Consider the following 20,561-nt stretch of genomic DNA (forward strand, 5'->3'; position numbering starts at 1 on the left):
TTCCAAAAAGTTGTTTGCAATATGTCTTTGACTTTTACTTAACTCATTAATGACACTACTTCAGTTTTGGAAGCTGAAGAGACTAGCCTCAAATTCCTTGGCCCAAATACTGTTGGATAACAGCACAGCCCTTACCTTCTTGCTGGCCAACCAAGGCAAGGTCCTCACTGGTACTGTTCCATAGGGAAAATGGAACAGTGGGGAAGTTGGTGCTTTTTCTGGTTAAACATTTTGCTTATTATACTGCCACAGTAAATGGCTTGACCATTCTTTCATTTTGGCTTGTTCTCTTAATCAGCTACTCTGACACCTGGCAGTTTAGCTCTCTCCAGCTCAGCTGAGCTCCTCACAAAACTTAATTTTTGTTAAGGATCCCAATAACCATATCCAACTAACAGCATCTTCCAAAAACATCTGAATATGGCAGCAATATTCAGGTTTTTTTTAGCCAACAATAAAATACAGACTCTTAGCTATTCTATTGTTTTTTTTCTATATTAATTTCTGGCTATAACTCAGTAACCTCTTAGTTGATTTGACACCTAGTCCCACATTTAGCATGGCCTAATGCTTCTAGTATTACTGGCTGACAACCTGGAACATACCTTTTGTCCCCGAGGCCCTGGAGGCCCTTCTGGACCTGGAAATCCAGGCAAACCTGGATGGCCTTCCAAACCCGGAAATCCTCTCTCCCCCTGCAATTGAACAAGAGTTAATGTCATTTTTGATGAAGTTATTTGTGAATTTTCAAGCACGGACATGGTTGAGATTCAAAAAGACCAAAAGCCTATCTAAAGAGCATTAATTTAATGATACTAAATTCATAGTATCTGCTAACATGAGAAAACCTACATGATCTAAGTGGGAAAACTGCAAAACATTCTGAATTTATACCATATACAGTAATATAGTTTCTTGCTTTCTTGTAAAAGTAAAAGGCATATCAGAGATAGAGTGAGGTTTTAAACATATTGACATCAAGAGTTTAACAAGGAAGATGGCAATAAGTCCAGGAAACCAGGTCTGTAAGGGTTACATTAAGTAAGTTTGGTGCAGGGATGAAATGTAAAAGAAAACCATCTGAGAAGTTTTCAGATTTGTTGCAGAATAGGAAGTTGCGGGATTATCCAGAATGGAAATTCATTAGCTGACTGCAGATAAATTAGTCAGAAAAGGGCTCTAGAACATCAAAAAATTTTATATTTCTTCTGATTGTAAAAATACTACAAAAAGGAATACATGGTTATTGTAGAAGACTAAAAAACATACAAAGAAAAAAACTACCAGTAATTCCTCTATTCATAATTACTAATTGAACTATAATGTCACTCAAGTCCTAGTTCTGACCACAGCACTTATCAACACTAGCACAGGAGGACTGCCAACCTACCAGTAAGGTTTCACCAAATTTTATCAGCATCTATGCAATAAGGTTGCCTGATGTGCACATCTGTACAGACAGATATATGGGAGTAGTAGACCTGCCATCTATACTAATATATCATTATATAACATGTTAGGCTTAGTTAACTTGCACATAGCCAATTATAGAAAGAGTGTGAACCCCAACACCCCTAGGAGATACAATCACAGAAAGCAAATTCACCACTATTAAGTTTAAGAACCCTGAGGGCTCACAGCTCCATGGCATGTGCTCCCAATTGCAGGGTTGTAAGAAATTCTTCGATTTTTCTAAGGCCTGAGGGCTGAGTCTCTGGCCAGAGGCTCTGGACCTCATTGTAGGAATGCTTGCTTTCACTAGATCCTAACCACAGTGACAGCCTAAGTAGCACCTGCAAAAGAGAAAGCATCCATATCTATAAAGCAACTAACTAATGGGCCATTGGAAGTGCATATCCCTAGAGGTTAAGGTAGGCTTTTATTATACCCCCAGTGTGTGTGTGTGGGGGGGGATGAGTGTGTGGTACTAAGTTTAGTCTAGACAATTTAGATAATTTTGTATTAAATAATTCCTTGTTATGTTAAGTCATAACAACTATAAGTACTTTGAAAAGACTACTTATGGTCAGTTTCCACTCATTACTTCAAAGCAAATGAAGCAAATGTTAGATAATTAATAGTAGGTTGAAACATTCCCATAGTCTTGGCAACAATTATTATTGATATATTAACATGCTTCCTATTTGTTATAAATATTTCTTTGTTGTTTTAATTAGTCATATAATTATGATAACTTAGTATTAATGTCATCAATTACTTTGAAGGGAATAGAGCAAGAGCGGAAAAATAAAAAGTTCAAAATTTCTAGATCTGGATTGTCTCATATTACTACACAGCTCACTTCTGGCAGAGTTGGTAGTAGAAATCTGATTGCAAGCACACGTCAGAAAGGAAGCTAAAAGGAAAAAAAAAAATCTAGTTCAAGTAGATTTCCGTAAGTGGAAAACAGAGCTACATTCTGGGATCTCCACTGGTATTTAAAGCGTTTCTCTGCCAAAACTTGAGTATAATGTTTGAAGAGAGCTATATTTTCTCAGAAGCAAAATTGCTGTTTGGGCAATAGATAAGAGAGGAATAAACCAGAAATTCCAAGTAGAGAGTGCTAGAAAGCTTAATGTGTTTTTATTAATATAACCGTAGACCTATAAATTATATATCCTTAAATCTCCTCATAATATAGTCAAATAATGTTGTGGGCCTATCTAGCTGACTGACTGACATTATACCAAGGAAGAGAGAAGGGTACCTACTGGACAGTAGCAAAATAATTGCAAGCACAATCCCCAGCCTTTAAAGGGTAGAAAGTTTCCTGCAGTAGAAACTATAGAAACCTGCCATGAGGTAGGGTGAGGGAGTCTTCTACCTAATTCCCGCAGATGGTATGAAGGTTGACATTTGTTGTTTGCCTACTGTTTGCTACTGGTGGCAAGGCAATCATCCACTCCTTAAAACTCATCTGCAGGGATCCCCTGTATTGAGCTATTCTAAACTATTTCCATGTTTTATTTATTTAATTCTCCCAATGACAATATAAGGTAAATATTACTATTATTTCCATTCTACAGATGAAGAGTTGGGACACAGACGAATTGTGTAATTTTCCTAAGGCGAATTTAACATAAGAAACGCTGAGTTCACTACCTTTATACCATCTTCCCTATTCCAGGAAATAGCACAACCTAGACCAGAAATTTGAAATAATCTTGCCTCTACTCTTTCCATTACTCTTTCATCTAGTCAATCATGCTATCTCCATCATTTCATTCTTAGTACCCAGTAAAACAAATACAAAATATCCTTTCAATGAATGAACTTCCTTAATGGATTATATAACACTTATGGCATATATTTTTGCCCCAAATACAGAAAAAATATAAGTTAGGGTTAGGAGAAATTATACAAAGGATAACTTTTTATGATAAAGGTCTCTTGGGCAGCCCTCGTGGCCCAGCGGTTTGGTGCTGCCTTCGGCCTGGGGCCTGACAGGGTCGAGTCCCACGTCGGGCTCCCTGCATGGAGCCTGCTTCTCCCTCTGCCTGTGTCTCTGCCTCTCTCTCTCTCTCTCTCTCTCTCTCTCTCTCTCTGTGTGTGTGTGTCTCATGAATAAATAAATAAAATCTTTAAAAAGGTCTCTTAGGGATCCCTGGGTGGCACAGCGGTTTAGCACCTCCCTTTGGCCCGGGGCGCGATCCTGGAGACCCGAGATCGAATCCCACGTCGGGCTCCCGGTGCATGGAGCCTGCTTCTCCCTCTGCCTATGTCTCTGCCTCTCTCTCTCTCTCTGTGTGTGTGTGACTATCATAAATAAATAAATAATTTTTTAAAAAAAGAAAAAAAAAGGTCTCTTATATACCACAAGCTAGTATTAAAAAGAATAACAGACTGACTTACTTAGAAGGAAAATCTACATTATGAGCCAAAGTTACCCATAATAATGTTACAATTTTACATGAAGGGCACTTTATAATCATAGTAAGAAAATTACATGATTATGGGATTGAAAAAAGATTTTAAGAATAGTTTCTTAAGAAAGATACAAAATTAACAGGAAAAACACTGGATTTCTTTTTTTTAAGATTTTATTTATTTATTTGAGAAAAAGAGTGAGCAAAGTGGAGCACAAGTAGAGGCAGAGGGAGTAGTAGATTCCCCCCTGAGCAGGGAGCCCGATGTGTGGCTCGATCCCAGGACCCTGGGATCATGACCTGAGCTGAAGGCAGATGCTTAACTAACTGAGCCACCCAGGCACCAAACACTGGATTTCTGCAGTCAGAAAAAAATTAAAAGTGGTACAAACTGCTATAATGACCATTGAGATTAAAATTATTTTGGGATTATAGTATCGCAAAAATGTAAAAATTATATAAACATTTGGGCAAGACAATACCATAATGGACTAATGAAAATAATGAACTGAAAAAATGCAATTATGGGCAATTTTGTCTTCTTTTTGAATAATTTCTATGTTGTTTTTGTAATTATATAGTACAAAGATATATTTGATGTAATATAGTTAGGAGAACAAGAATATGGATCTTTGACAACTGCCAAATGGAGATAATGTAGGTCAGATGATCTCAAACCTTAGCTTCCATCAAAACTGCTTGGACAACTTGTTAAAACACAGATTACCTGGTTAGAGTTAGATTGAGTAGGTCTGCTAGGAGCCTCAGAACCTGCATTTCTAATAAGCTCCCAGAAAATGTTGATGCCACTGGTAGGAACACCTTGTTTAGGTAATGTTTGAGTGTGACATTGATTTTATTTTACTTTATAATTTTTACTGAAGTATAGTTGACATACAATGTTATACTAGTTTCAGATGTACAACATAGTGAATTGACAATTCTATACATGTTCACCATGATAAGCAGTTACTATCTATGTGACATGACTTTTTGTTGTCAGATGGTTAATTTCTTGTCATCAGGAGTCTAGCAAGTTTTGTTTTTGGCAATGTGCACTTGGACACATTTCTTTGGCAGAATTGACATATTTTATTATTTGTGTGTTAAACTTACTTTTTAGAAGCAGTTTTATTGAGGTACAATTAATATACAATAAATTGCACATATTTAAAGCATACGATTTGAATTTTTTTACATCTGTAACAACCAAAATAATGAACATAGCCACCACTCACAAGAATCTCCTTCTTTTTTCAACAAATGTCGCTCCAACAAGTAGACATCCATATGCAAAAAAAGAATATAGACAGAAACCTCACACTCTTCATAAAAATCAACTCAAAATGGATCATACACCTAAATACAAAACTATAAAACTCCTAGAAGACAGTATAGGAGAAAATCTAGATGACTTTGGGTATGGTGATAATTTTTCAGATACAGCAAAGGCACAATCCTTGAAAAAAATAAGTAATAAGCTGGACTTTATTAATGACTTCTACTCTGTAAAAGACAGCATTAATGAGAATGAGAAGACAAGCCACAGACAGGGAGAAAATATTTGCAAAGGAAACATCTTGATAAAGAACTAGTATCTGAAATATACAAAGAACTCTTAAAGCTCAATAATAAGAAAACAAACACCCTGATTTAAAAATGGGCCAAGACTTCTTTAACAGATACTCACCAAAGAAGATATACAGGGTGATGGGCATTAAGGAGGGCACGTGATGTAATGAGCACTGAGCATAATATACAATTAGGCGTTATATACAACTGAAGTTTACCTCTGAAACTAATAATGCACTACGTATTAATTAATTGAATTTAAATTAAAAAAGAAGATATACAGATGGTAAATAAGCATATAAAAATATGTTCCATGTAATACATCATCAGGGAAATGCAAACTTAAATAACAATTATATACTGCTACATACCCATTAGAATGGCCAAAACAAAAAACCCACCAAATGAGGGCAAAGATATGGAGCAACAGGAACCCTCATTCACTGTTGGTGGGAAGGCAAAATCATACAGCCACTTTGAAAGACAGTTTGGCAGTTTCCTGCAAAACTAAATATACTCATATGATCCAGCAATGATGTTGCTTGATATTTATCCAAAAGAGTTTAAAATTTATATCGCCACACACACAAAACAGCATGTGGATGCTTATAGCAGATTTATTCATCATTGCTAAAACTTGGAAGCAACCAACATGCCCTTCAGTAGAAGAAGAGATAAAGAAACTGGTACATCCAGACAATGGAATATCATTCAGCACTAAAAAGAAATGAACTATTAAGTAATGAAAAGGCATGGAGGAACTTTAAACGTGTATTACTAAGAGAAAAAAGCCAATCTGGAAAGGCTACATACTGTATGATTTTAACTATATGATATTCTAGAACAGACAAAATTATGGAGGCAGTAAAAAGATCACTGGTTGCCAGGGATGGGAATGGTAGATGAACAGATGGAACACAAAAGAGTGTTAGGGCAGTGAAAATACTCAAATGATAATGATGGATACATGTCATTATACATTTGCCCAAATCCACAGAATGTACAACACCAAGAGTGAGCTCTAAGTTAAACTACAAACTTTGGGTGATAATGATGTATTAATGTAGGTTCATCAATTGCAACAAATGTAACACTCTGGTGGAGGAATTGATAATTAGGGAAGCTATGCCTGTATGCATGTGTGGGGCCAGGGGTATATGCAAAATTTCTGTATCTTTCTTGCAATTTTGCTGGGAGCCTAAAATAGCTCTAAAGAATAAGTATCTAATTAATAACAATATTGAAGTGAACATTATAAATATAAAAATTTTTTTGGGATCCCTGGGTGGCGCAGCGGTTTGGTGCCTGCCTTTGGCCCAGGGCACGATCCTGGAGACCCGGGATCGAATCCCACATCAGGCTCCCGGTGCATGGAGCCTGCTTCTCCCTCTGCCTATGTCTCTGCCTCTCTCTCTCTGTGACTATCATAAATAAATAAAAATTAAAAAAATTTTTTCTGTGTTCCCTTTTATATAATATTTTCCTCATGCTTCTATTCATCCTCCCCCAAGGTGATGACTGACTTACTGTCATTATAAATTAATTTTATTTTTCTAGAACTTATATACATGGAATTATACAGAATGAACTCTTTTGTCTAACTTTTCATTCAGCATAATTATTTGAGATTTAGACATGTTATGGTACATGTTAATAGTTCTTTCCTTCTTATTGCTGAGTAGTATTCCACTGTATAAATTATATTACACTTTGTTGATTCATCCACCTGTGAACAGCAATTGAGTTGTTTCCTGTTTCTGGTTATTACAAATAAAGCTACCATGAACTTATGTACTAGTTTTGTACAGACATATGCTTTCACTTCTCCTAGGTAAATGCCTAGGAAAAGACAATCATCTGATAGGTTTATGCTTATCTTTTAAAGAAACTGTCAAATTTATTAATATGGGTTTTCATTTTATATTTGTATCAGCAATCTATAATAGTTCCAGTTGATCCACATCCTCATCTATATTAATATGGATATATTTTAATATTTAGATATTCTAGGAAGTTTATGGTAGTATCTTATTATGGTTTTTTATGCATTTCCCTATTTAATGATGTTGAGTAACTTTTCATGTGTTTATTTTCCATCTACATATCTTATTTTGTGAAGTGCTTTAAAATATTTTGCCACTTTGTTTCTAGTTTAATTTTATTTTGGGATGTTTGTTTTATTATTGAGTTTTGAAATTTCTTTACATATTCTGTATATAAGTCTTTTTATGATTATGTAATTTGCAAATGTTTTTTCCCAGACTGCATTTTTTCATTCTCTGAATAAGGTCTTCAGAAAAGAATAAGTTCTGGGCAGCCCCAGTGGCACAGCGGTTTAGCGCTGCCTGCAGCCCAGGACGTGATCCTGGAGACCTGGGATCGAGTCCCACGTCGGGGTCCCTGCATGGAGCCTGCTTCTCCCTCTGCCTGTGTCTCTGCCTCTCTCTCTCGCTCTGTATCTCTCATGAGTAAATAAAATAAAATCCTTAAAAAAAGAGAAAAGAATAAGTTCTTATTATTGATGAAAACTAATTTATCAATCTTTTGTTTTATAGATTATGATTTTGGTATTCTAAGAAATATCTGCCTAACCCAAGATCATAAGGAATTCCTCCTATGTTTTCTTCTAAAATATTTATAGATTTAGGTTTTATATTTAAGCCTATAATCTATTATGAGTTAATTTTTGTGTACAGTGCAAGCAATGAGTCAAAGTCCATTTTTGTGTGTATGCATATATAATTGTTCCAGTACTATTTGTTGAAAGACTGCCTTTTCTCCACCTAACTGCCTCTGCATTTTTGTAAAAAAAAATCAATTCATTTTACATCTGTGAGTCTATTTATGGACTCTTCTGTTCCATTAATCTATATGTCTATTCTTTTGCTATTAATATACTATCATATTTATTATATAGTTTTATACTGTCTTGTAATTGTATATTTTATATTTCCTTCTTTTTTTATTTTAAATTTGATTTACTTGTCCTTTTCTAGCTTCTTAAATGGAAAATGTGGGTCACTGATTTTAAATCTTTCTTCTTTTCTAACATAGGTATTTAAAGCAATTTTCCACTAAGCCCTGCTCTACCTCCATCCCACAATCCTCAGGATACTGCAGTTTAATCATTATGCAATTTAGTGTATTTTCTAATTTTCTTAGTGATTTCTTCTTTGGTATATCAGTTATTTAGAATAGTGTTTTCTAATTTCAAAATAGTTGGGAATTTTCTACATATATTATTATTGTTGATTTCATATGTGGTCAAAGAATATACACTGATGTTTCCAATCTTTAGGTATTTATAGGGTATCTTTTATGGCACATCATGTGGTCTACCTTGGAGAAAATTCCATCTGCCTTTGAAGAAAAACACATTCTGTAATTGGATGTAGGACTTCATATATGTCAATTAGGTCTAAGTTGTTAATGAAATTCATATCATCTCTGCCTTTACTGATTTTTTTCTAGTTGTTCTGTCAATGACTAAGACAGGTGTGTTAGGGTCTATCAAATATGATTGTGGGAGGAGCAAGATGGCGGAAGAGTAGGGTCTCCAAATCACCTGTCTCCACCAAACTACCTAGAAAACCTTCAAATTATCCTGAAAATCTATGAATTCGGCCTGAGATTTAAAGAGAGACCAGCTGGAATGCTACAGTGAGAAGAGTTCGCGCTTCTATCAAGGTAGGAAGACGGGGAAAAAGAAATAAAGGAACAAAGGCCTCCAAGGGGGAGGGGCCCCGCGAGGAGCCGGGCTGAGGCCGGGGCGAGTGTCCCCAGGACAGGAGAGCCCCGTCCCGGAGACGCAGGAGCTGCACCAACCTTCCCGGGCGGAAAGGGGCTCGCGGGGAGTTGGAGCAGGACCCAGGAGAGCGAGGATGCCCTCGGGCTCCCGGGGACAGTAACAGCAACTGCGCGCCCAGGAGAGTGCGCCGAGCTCCCTAAGGGCTGCAGCGTGCACGGGGGACCCGGCGGGACCCGGAGCAGCTGAAGGGGCTCGGGGGCGGCTCCGCGGAGGGGGCTGCGCGGCCCTGGGAACAGCTCGGAGGGGCTCGGGCAGAGGAAGAGGCTCCGTGCGGAGGGGGCTGCGCGGTTCCAGGAGCAGCTCGGAGGGGCTCGGGCGGCGGCTCCGCGGAGGGGGCTGCGCGGCCCGGGAGCGCGAATCCAACAGCGCAGGCTCCGGAGCACAGGGCGCCGGGACACAGCCCAGGATCCCGCCTCCCCCGGGACAGGCAGAGGCCGGGAGGGCCCAGGACAGCCAGGACGCTCCTGCCCCAGCTGAGCACATCAGCGGCCCCGCCCCGGAGCCTCCAGGCCCTGCAGACGGAGTTCCTGCCGGAGCAGAATCCAGGGCTCCAGAGCTGCCCCGCCACTGGGGCTGTTCCTCCTGCGGCCTTACGGGGTAAACAACCCCCACCGAGCCCTGCACCAGGCAGGGGCACAGCAGCTCCCCCAACTGCTAACACCTGAAAATCAGCACAACAGGCCCCTCCCCCAGAACACCAGCTAGACTGACAACTTCCAGGAGAAGCCAAGGGACTTAAAGTACACAGAATCAGAAGATACTCCCCGGTGGTTCTTTTTTTGTTTGTTTGTTTTTGTTTTTGTTTTTGTTTTTAATTTGTTTTGCTTTTTGATTTGTTTCCTTCCCCCACCCCCTTTTTTTCTCCTTTCTTTTTCTTTCTCTTTTTCTTCTTTTTTTTTTTTTCGTTTTTTTTTTCTTTTTCTTCCCTTTTTTTTCTCTTTCTCTTTTCTTTCCTTCTTTCTCTCCTCTCTTTTTCTCTTTTTCCCAATACAACTTGCTTTTGGCCACTCTGCACTGAGCAAAATGACTAGAAGGAAAACCTCACCTCAAAAGAAAGAATCAGAAACAGTCCTCTCTCCCACAGAGTTACAAAATCTGGATTACAATTCAATGTCAGAAAGCCAATTCAGAAGCACTATTATACAGCTACTGGTGGCTCTAGAAAAAAGTATAAAGGACTCAAGAGACTTCATGACTGCAGAATTTAGAGCTAATCAGGCAGAAATTAAAAATCAATTGAATGAGATGCAATCCAAACTAGAAGTCCTAACGACGAGGGTTAACGAGGTGGAAGAACGAGTGAGTGACCTAGAAGACAAGTTGATAGCAAAGAGGGAAACTGAGGAAAAAAGAGACAAACAATTAAAAGACCATGAAGATAGATTAAGGGAAATAAACGACAGCCTGAGGAAGAAAAACCTACGTTTGATTGGGGTTCCCGAGGGCGCCGAAAGGGACAGAGGGCCAGAATATGTATTTGAACAAATTCTAGCTGAAAACTTTCCTAATCTGGGAAGGGAAACAGGCATTCAGATCCAGGAAATAGAGAGATCCCCCCCTAAAATCAATAAAAACCGTTCAACACCTCGACATTTAATTGTGAAGCTTGCAAATTCCAAAGATAAGGAGAAGATCCTTAAAGCAGCAAGAGACAAGAAATCCCTGACTTTTATGGGGAGGAGTATTAGGGTAACAGCAGACCTCTCCACAGAGACCTGGCAGGCCAGAAAGGGCTGGCAGGATATATTCAGGGTCCTAAATGAGAAGAACATGCAACCAAGAATACTTTATCCAGCAAGGCTCTCATTCAAAATGGAAGGAGAGATAAAGAGCTTCCAAGACAGGCAGCAACTAAAAGAATATGTGACCTCCAAACCAGCTCTGCAAGAAATCTTAAGGGGGCCTCTTAAAATTCCCCTTTAAGAAGAAGTTCAGTGGAACAGTCCACAAAAACAAAGACTGAATAGATATCATGATGACACTAAACTCATATCTCTCAATAGTAACTCTGAATGTGAACGGGCTTAATGACCCCATCAAAAGGCGCAGGGTTTCAGACTGGATAAAAAAGCAGGACCCATCTATTTGCTGTCTACAAGAGACTCATTTTAGACAGAAGGACACCTACAGCCTGAAAACAAAAGGTTGGAGAACCATTTACCATTCGAATGGTCCTCAAAAGAAAGCAGGGGTAGCCATCCTTATATCAGATAAACTAAAATTTACCCCAAAGACTGTAGTGAGAGATGAAGAGGGACACTATATCATACTTAAAGGATCTATTCAACAAGAGGACTTAACAATCCTCAATATATATGCTCCGAATGTGGGAGCTGCCAAATATATAAATCAATTATTAACCAAAGTGAAGAAATACTTAGATAATAATACACTTATACTTGGTGACTTCAATCTAGCTCTTTCTATACTCGATAGGTCTTCTAAGCAAAACATCTCCAAAGAAACGAGAGCTTTAAATGATACACTGGACCAGATGGATTTCACAGATATCTACAGAACTTTACATCCAAACTCAACTGAATACACATTCTTCTCAAGCGCACATGGAACTTTCTCCAGAATAGACCACATATTGGGTCACAAATCGGGTCTGAACCGATACCAAAAGATTGGGATTGTCCCCTGCATATTCTCGGACCATAATGCCTTGAAATTAGAACTAAATCACAACAAGAAGTTTGGAAGGACCTCAAACACGTGGAGGTTAAGGACCATCCTGCTAAAAGATAAAAGGGTCAACCAGGAAATTAAGGAAGAATTAAAAAGATTCATGGAAACTAATGAGAATGAAGATACAACCGTTCAAAATCTTTGGGATGCAGCAAAAGCAGTCCTAAGGGGGAAATACATCGCAATACAAGCATCCATTCAAAAACTGGAAAGAACTCAAATACAAAAGCTAACCTTACACATAAAGGAGCTAGAGAAAAAACAGCAAATAGATCCTACACCCAAGAGAAGAAGGGAGTTAATAAAGATTCGAGCAGAACTCAACGAAATCGAGACCAGAAGAACTGTGGAACAGATCAACAGAACCAGGAGTTGGTTCTTTGAAAGAATTAATAAGATAGATAAACCATTAGCCAGCCTTCTTAAAAAGAAGAGAGAGAAGACTCAAATTAATAAAATCATGAATGAGAAAGGAGAGATCACTACCAACACCAAGGAAATACAAACGATTTTAAAAACATATTATGAACAGCTATACGCCAATAAATTAGGCAATCTAGAAGAAATGGACGCATTCCTGGAAAGCCACAAACTACCAAAACTGGAACAGGAAGAAATAGAAAACCTGAACAGGCCAATAACCAGGGAGGAAATTGAAGCAGTCATCAAAAACCTCCCAAGACACAAGAGTCCAGGGCCAGATGGCTTCCCAGGAGAATTTTATCAAACGTTTAAAGAAGAAATCATACCTATTCTCCTAAAGCTGTTTGGAAAGATAGAAAGAGATGGAGTACTTCCAAATTCGTTCTATGAAGCCAGCATCACCTTAATTCCAAAGCCAGACAAAGACCCCGCCAAAAAGGAGAATTACAGACCAATATCCCTGATGAACATGGATGCAAAAATTCTCAACAAGATACTGGCCAATAGGATCCAACAGTACATTAAGAAAATTATTCACCATGACCAAGTAGGATTTATCCCTGGGACACAAGGCTGGTTCAACACCCGTAAAACAATCAATGTGATTCATCATATCAGCAAGAGAAAAACCAAGAACCATATGATCCTCTCATTGGATGCAGAGAAAGCATTTGACAAAATACAGCATCCATTCCTGATTAAAACTCTTCAGAGTGTAGGGATAGAGGGAACATTCCTCGACATCTTAAAAGCCATCTATGAAAAGCCCACAGCAAATATCATTCTCAATGGGGAAGCACTGGGAGCCTTTCCCCTAAGATCAGGAACAAGACAGGGATGTCCACTCTCACCACTGCTATTCAACATAGTACTGGAAGTCCTAGCCTCAGCAATCAGACAACAAAAAGACATTAAAGGCATTCAAATTGGCAAAGAAGAAGTCAAACTCTCTCTCTTCGCCGATGACATGATACTCTACATAGAAAACCCAAAAGTCTCCACCCCAAGATTGCTAGAACTCATACAGCAATTCGGTAGCGTGGCAGGATACAAAATCAATGCCCAGAAGTCAGTGGCATTTCTATACACTAACAATGAGACTGAAGAAAGAGAAATTAAGGAGTCAATCCCATTTACAATTGCACCCAAAAGCATAAGATACCTAGGAATAAACCTCACCAAAGATGTAAAGGATCTATACCCTGAAAACTATAGAACACTTCTGAAAGAAATTGAGGAAGACACAAAGAGATGGAAAAATATTCCACGCTCATGGATTGGCAGAATTAATATTGTGAAAATGTCAATGTTACCCAGGGCAATATACACGTTTAATGCAATCCCTATCAAAATACCATGGACTTTCTTCAGAGAGTTAGAACAAATTATTTTAAGATTTGTGTGGAATCAGAAAAGACCCCGAATAGCCAGGGGAATTTTAAAAAAGAAAACCATATCTGGGGGCATCACAATGCCAGATTTCAGGTTGTACTACAAAGCTGTGGTCATCAAGACAGTGTGGTACTGGCACAAAAACAGACACATAGATCAGTGGAACAGAATAGAGAATCCAGAAGTGGACCCTGAACTTTATGGGCAACTAATATTCGATAAAGGAGGAAAAACTATCCATTGGAAGAAAGACAGTCTCTTCAATAAATGGTGCTGGGAAAATTGGACATCCACATGCAGAAGAATGAAACTAGACCACTCTCTTTCACCATACACAAAGATAAACTCAAAATGGATGAAAGATCTAAATGTGAGACAAGATTCCATCAAAATCCTAGAGAAGAACACAGGCAACACCCTTTTTGAACTCGGCCATAGTAACTTCTTGCAAGATACATCCACAAAGGCAAAAGAAACAAAAGCAAAAATGAACTATTGGGACTTCATCAAGATAAGAAGCTTTTGCACAGCAAAGGATACAGTCAACAAAACTCAAAGACAACCTACAGAATGGGAGAAGATATTTGCAAATGACATATCAGATAAAGGGCTAGTTTCCAAGATCTATAAAGAACTTCTTAAACTCAACACCAAAGAAACAAACAATCCAATCATGAAATGGGCAAAAGACATGAACAGAAATCTCACAGAGGAAGACATAGACATGGCCAACATGCATATGAGAAAATGTTCTGCATCACTTGCCATCAGGGAAATACAAATCAAAACTACAATGAGATACCACCTCACACCAGTGAGAATGGGGAAAATTAACAAGGCAGGAAACAACAAATGTTGGAGAGGATGCGCAGAAAAGGGAACCCTCCTACACTGTTGGTGGGAATGTGAACTGGTGCAGCCACTCTGGAAAACTGTGTGGAGGTTCCTCAAACAGTTAAAAATATACCTGCCCTACGACCCAGCAATTGCACTGTTGGGGATTTACCCCAAAGATACAAATGCAATGAAACGCCGGGACACCTGCACCCCGATGTTTCTAGCAGCAATGGCCACTATAGCCAAACTGTGGAAGGAGCCTCGGTGTCCAACGAAAGATGAATGGATAAAGAAGATGTGGTTTATGTATACAATGGAATATTACTCAGCTATTAGAAATGACAAATACCCACCATTTGCTTCAACGTGGATGGAACTGGAGGGTATTATGCTGAGTGAAGTAAGTCAGTCGGAGAAGGACAAACATTATATGTTCTCATTCATTTGGGGAATATAAATAATAGTGAAAGGGAAAATAAGGGAAGGGAGAAGAAATGTGTGGGACATATCAGAAAGGGAGACAGAACGTAAAGACTGCTAACTCTGGGAAACGAACTAGGGGTGGTAGAAGGGGAGGAGGGCGGGGGGTGGGAGTGAATGGGTGACGGGCACTGGGTGTTATTCTGTATGTTAGTAAATTGAACACCAATAAAAAAAAATATGATTGTGGATTTGTCTATGTATCCCTTTAATTCTGTCACTGTTGCTTCATGCATTTTGAAGTTCCATTGTTATGCTTTAAACAGTCTTCTGTCCATCACACGAGATCCCAAATAGCCAAAGTAATCTTGAAAAAGAAAAACAAAGCTGGAGGCATCACAATTCCAGACTTCAAGTTATTATTTTTCAGGCTTCAAGTTATATTACAAAGCCATAGTAGCCAAAACAGTATGGTACTAGCACAAAAATAGACATGTAGATCAAGAGAAAAAACAGAAAACTCAGAAATAAATCCAAAACTATATGGCCAAGTAATCTTTGACAAAACAGGAAAGAATATCCAATGGAAAAGGACAGTCTCTTCAGCAAACAGTGATGGGAAAACTGGACAGTGATATGCAGAAGAATGAAACTGGACCACTTTCTTACACTATACAAAAAATAAATTCAAAATGGATGAAAGACCTAAATGTGAGACAGGAAACCATCAAAATCCTAGAGGAGAATACAGGCAGCAACCTCTTTGACCTCAGCCACAGTAACATCTTGCTAGACACATCTCCAGAGGCAAAGGAAACAAAAGCAAAAATGAACTATTGGAACTTCATCAATATAAAAAGCTTCTGTACACTGATGGAAACAATCAACAAAATAAAAGATAACTGATAGATGGGAGACGATATTTGCAAATGATATAAAGGGCTAGTATCTAGAACCTATAAAGAACTCATCAAAATCAACACCCAAAAAATAAATAATCCAGTTAAGAAATGGTCAGAAAACATGAACAGATATTTCTCCAAAGAAGTCATAGAGGGATCCTGGGAGGCTCAGTTGGTTAAGCATCTGCTTCCCAGGGTTCTGGGATCAAGTCCCATGTCCAGCTCCGTGCTCCGCAGGGAGTCGGCCTCAATCTGTGCTATTCCTCCCTGCTCATGCTCTCTCTTTCAAATAAATAAATAAAAGCTTAAAAAAAAACAAAGAAGATATACAAATGGCTAACAGACACATGAAAAAATGTTCAACATCACTCATCTCCGGGGAAAAAGAAATCAAGACCACAATAAGAGGAGGGGCAAGACGGGGGAAGAGTAGGGTCCCCAAATCACCTGTCCCCAACAAATTACCTAGATAACCTTCAAATCATCCTGAAAATCTACGAATTCGGCCTGAGATTTAAAGAGAGAACAGCTGGAACGCTACAGTGAGAAGAGTTCGCGCTTCTCTCAAGGTAGGAAGACGGGGGGGGGGGGGCGGTAATAAAGAAACAAAAGGCATCCAAGGGGGAGGGGCTCCACAAGGAGCCGGGCTAAGGCCGAGGCAAGTGCCCCCAGGACAGGAGAGCCCCACCCCGGAGAAGCAGGAGCTGCACCAATCTTCCCGGGTGGAGAGGCGCCCGCAGGGAGTTAGAGCAGGACCCCAGGAGGGCGGGGATGCCCTCGGGCTCCCTGGGACACTAACAGACACCTGCGCCCCAGGGAGAGTGCGCCGAGCTCCCTAAGGGCTGAGGCGCACACGCATTGACCCGGGAGCAGCTCGGAGGGGCTCGGGCAGAGGAAGAAGCTCCGTGCTGAGGGGGCTGCGCGGGTCCCGGGAGCAACTCGGTGGCGGCTCCGGCAGAGGAAGAGGCTCCGTGCGGAGGAGGCTGAGCGGCATCGGGAGCAGCTTGGAGGGGCTCGGGGGCGGCTCCGCGGAGGGGACTGCGCGTCAGGGAGCACGAATCCAACAGTGCCGGCCGGGAGCACAGGGCGCCGGGACACAGCCCAGGATTCGACATCCCCCCGGAAAGGCAGAGGCCGGGAGGGCCCAGAACAGCAAGGACACTCCCGCCCCGAGCTGAGCAGATCAGCGGCCCCGCCCCCGGAGCCTCCAGGCACTGCAGGCTGAGAGCTCCTAAGTTACTGTGGGAGCTGAATCCAGGGCTCCAGAGCTGGCCCGGGCACTGTGGTTGTTCCTCCTGGGGCCTCACCGGGTAAACAACTCCCACTGAGCCCTGCACCAGGCAGGGGGCAGAGGAGCTCCCCCAAGTGCTAACACCTGAAAATCAGCAGAACAGGCCCCTCCCCCAGAAGACCACCTAGACGGACAAGTTCCAGGGGAACTCAAAGGACTTAAAAGTATGCAGACACAGAAGATACTCCCCCGTGTTTTTTTTTTTTTTTTTTGCTTTTTGATTTTCCTTCCCCCACCCCTTTTTTTCCTTTCTTTCTCTTTTTCTTTTTTCTTTTTTTCTTCCTTTTTTCTTTTTCTCTTTTCCTTCCTTCTTTCTCTCCTCTTCTTTGCTCCTTTTTCCAATAAAACTTGTTTTTGGCCACTCTGCACTGAGCAAAATAACTAGAAGGAAAACCTCACCTCAAAAGAAAGAATCAGAAACAGTCCTCACTCCCACAGAGTTACAAAATCTGGATTACAATTCAATGTCAGAAAGCCAATTCAGAAGCACTATTATACAGCTACTGGTGGCTCTAGAAAAAAGCATAAAGGACTCAAGAGACTTCATGACTGCAGGATTTAGATCCAATCAGGCAGAAATTAAAAATCAATTGAATGAGATGCAATCCAAACTAGAAGTCCTAATGACGAGGGTTAACGAGGTGGAAGACGAGTGAGTGACATAGAAGACAAGTGGATGGCAAAGAGGGAAACTGAGGGAAAAAGAGACAAACAATTAAAAGACCATGAAGATAGATTACGGGAAATAAACGACAGCCTGAGGAAGAAAAACCTACATTTAATAGGGGTTCCCGAGGGCGCCAAGAGGGATAGAGGGCCAGAATATGTATTTGAACAAATCATAGCTGAAAACTTTCCTAATCTTGGAAGGGAAACAGGCATTCAGATCCAGGAAATAGAGACACCCCCCTAAAATCAATAAAAACCATCCAACACCTCGACATTTAATAGTGAAGCTTGCAAATTCCAAAGATAAAGAGAAGATCCTTCAAACAGCAAGAGACAAGAAATCCCTGACTTTTATGGGGAGGAGTATTAGGGTAACAGCAGACCTCTCCACAGAGACCTGGCAGGCCAGAAAGGGCTGGCAGGATATATTCAGGGTCCTAAATGAGAACAACATGCAACCAAGAATACTTTATCCAGCAAGGCTCTCATTCAAAATGGAAGGAGAGATAAAGAGCTTCCAAGACAGGCAGAAACTGAAAGAATATGTGACCTCCATACCAGCTGTGCAAGAAATTTTAAGCGGGACTCTTAAAATTCCCCTTTAAGAAGAAGTCCAGTGGAACAATCCACAAAAACAAGGACTGAATAGATATCATGATGACACTAAATTCATATCTTTCAATAGTAACTCTGAACGTGAATGGGCTTAATGACCCCATCAAAAGGCACAGGGTGTCAGACTGGATAAAAAAAGCAGGACCCATCTATTTGCTGTCTACTAGAGACTCATTTTAGACAGAAGGACACCTACAGCCTGAAAATAAAAGGTTGGAGAACCATTTACCATTCAAATGGTCCTCAAAAGAAAGCAGGAGTAGCAATCCTTATATCAGATAAACTAACATTTACCCCGAAGACTGTAGTGAGAGATGAAGAAGGACACTATCTCATGCTTAAAGGATCTATCCAACAAGAGGACTAAACAATCCTCAATATATATGCCCCGAATGTGGGAGCTGCCAAATATTTAAATCAATTAATAACCAAAGTGAAGAAATACTTAGATAATAATACACTTATACTTGGTGACTTCAATCTAGCTCTTTCTATTCTAGATAAGTCTTTTATGCACAACATCTCCAAAGAAACGAGAGCTTTAAATGATACACAGGACCACGTGGATTTCACAGACATTTACAGAACTTTACATCCAAACTCAACTGAATACACATTCTTCTCAAGTGCACATGGAACTTTCTCCAGAACAGACCACATACTGGGTCACAAATCCGGTCTGAACCGATATCAAAAGATTGGGATCGTCCCCTGCATATTCTCAAACCATAATGCCTTGAAATTAGAACTAAATCACAAGAAGAAGTTTGGAAGGACCTCAAACACGTGGAGGTTAAGGACCATCATGCTAAAAGATGAAAGGGTCACCACGAAATTAAGGAAGAATTAAAAAGATTCATGGAAACTAATGAGAATAAAGATACAACCGTTCGAAATCTTTGTGATGCAGCAAAAGCAGTCCTAAGGGGGAAATACATCGCAATACAAGCATCCATTCAAAAACTGGAAAGAACTCAAATACAAAAGCTAACCTTACACATAAAGCAGCTAGAGAAAAAACAGCAAATAGATCCTACACCCAACAGAAGAAGAGAGTTAATTAAGATTTGAGCAGAAATAAACGAAATTGAGACCAGAACTGTGGAACAGATCAACAAAACCAGGAGTTGGTTCTTTGAAAGAATTAATAAGACAGATAAACCATTAGCCGGCCTTATTAAAAAGAAGAGAGAGAAGACTCCAATTAATAAAATCATGAATGAGAAAGGAGAGATCACTACCAACACCAAGGAAATACAAACGATTTTAAAAACATATTATGAACAGCTATATGCCAATAAATTAGGCAATCTAGGAGAAATGGACGCATTCCTGGAAAGCCACAAACTACCAAAACTGGAACAGGAAGAAATAGAAAACCTGAACAGGCCAATAACCTGGGAGGAAATTGAAGCAGTCATCAAAAACCTCCCAAGACACAAAAGTCCAGGGCCAGATGGCTTCCCTGGGGAATTCTATCAAACGTTTAAAGAAGAAACCATACCTATTCTACTAAAGCTGTGTGGAAAGATAGAAAGAGATGGAGTACTTCCAACTTCGTTCTATGAGGCCAGCATCACCTTAATTCCAAAACCAGACAAAGACCCCACCAAAAAGGAGAATTCCGGACCAATATCCCTGATGAACATGGATGCAAAAATTCTGAACAAGATACTAGCCAATAGGATCCAACAATACATTAAGAAAATTATTCACCATGACCAAGTAGGATTTATCCCCGGGACACAAGGCTGGTTCAACACTCGTAAAACAATCAATGTGATTCATCATATCAGTAAGAGAAAAACCAAGAACCATATGATCCTCTAATTAGATACAAAGAAAGCATTTGACAAAATACAGCATCCATTCCTGATCAAAACTCTTCAGAGTGTAGGGATAGAGGGAACTTTCCTCGACATCTTAAAAGCCATCTACGAAAAGCCCACAGCAAATATCATTCTCAATGGGGAAGCACTGGGAGCCTTTCCCCTAAGATCAGGAACAAGACAGGGATGTCCACTCTCACCACTGCTATTCAACATAGTACTGGAAGTCCTAGCCTCAGCAATCAG

The 20,561-nt window shown here is 39.9% G+C and overlaps 1 protein-coding gene across 3 annotated transcripts in view; it reads right to left on the reverse strand.

The window, feature by feature from the left end:
* The window catches only part of COL4A5 (collagen type IV alpha 5 chain), a 273,325-nt gene that overhangs the window by 131,145 nt on the left and 121,619 nt on the right, over positions 1–20,561 (reverse strand). For all 3 annotated transcript variants that reach the window (XM_077889027.1, XM_077889028.1, XM_077889026.1), the window contains exon 3: positions 606–695. In XM_077889027.1, coding sequence (XP_077745153.1) covers positions 606–695 — 90 coding nt within the window. The remainder of the gene's footprint in view (positions 1–605; positions 696–20,561) is intronic.

The sequence above is a fragment of the Canis aureus genome, chromosome X, assembly GCF_053574225.1.
Source record: "Canis aureus isolate CA01 chromosome X, VMU_Caureus_v.1.0, whole genome shotgun sequence".
Classification (NCBI taxonomy): Eukaryota; Metazoa; Chordata; class Mammalia; order Carnivora; family Canidae; genus Canis; species Canis aureus.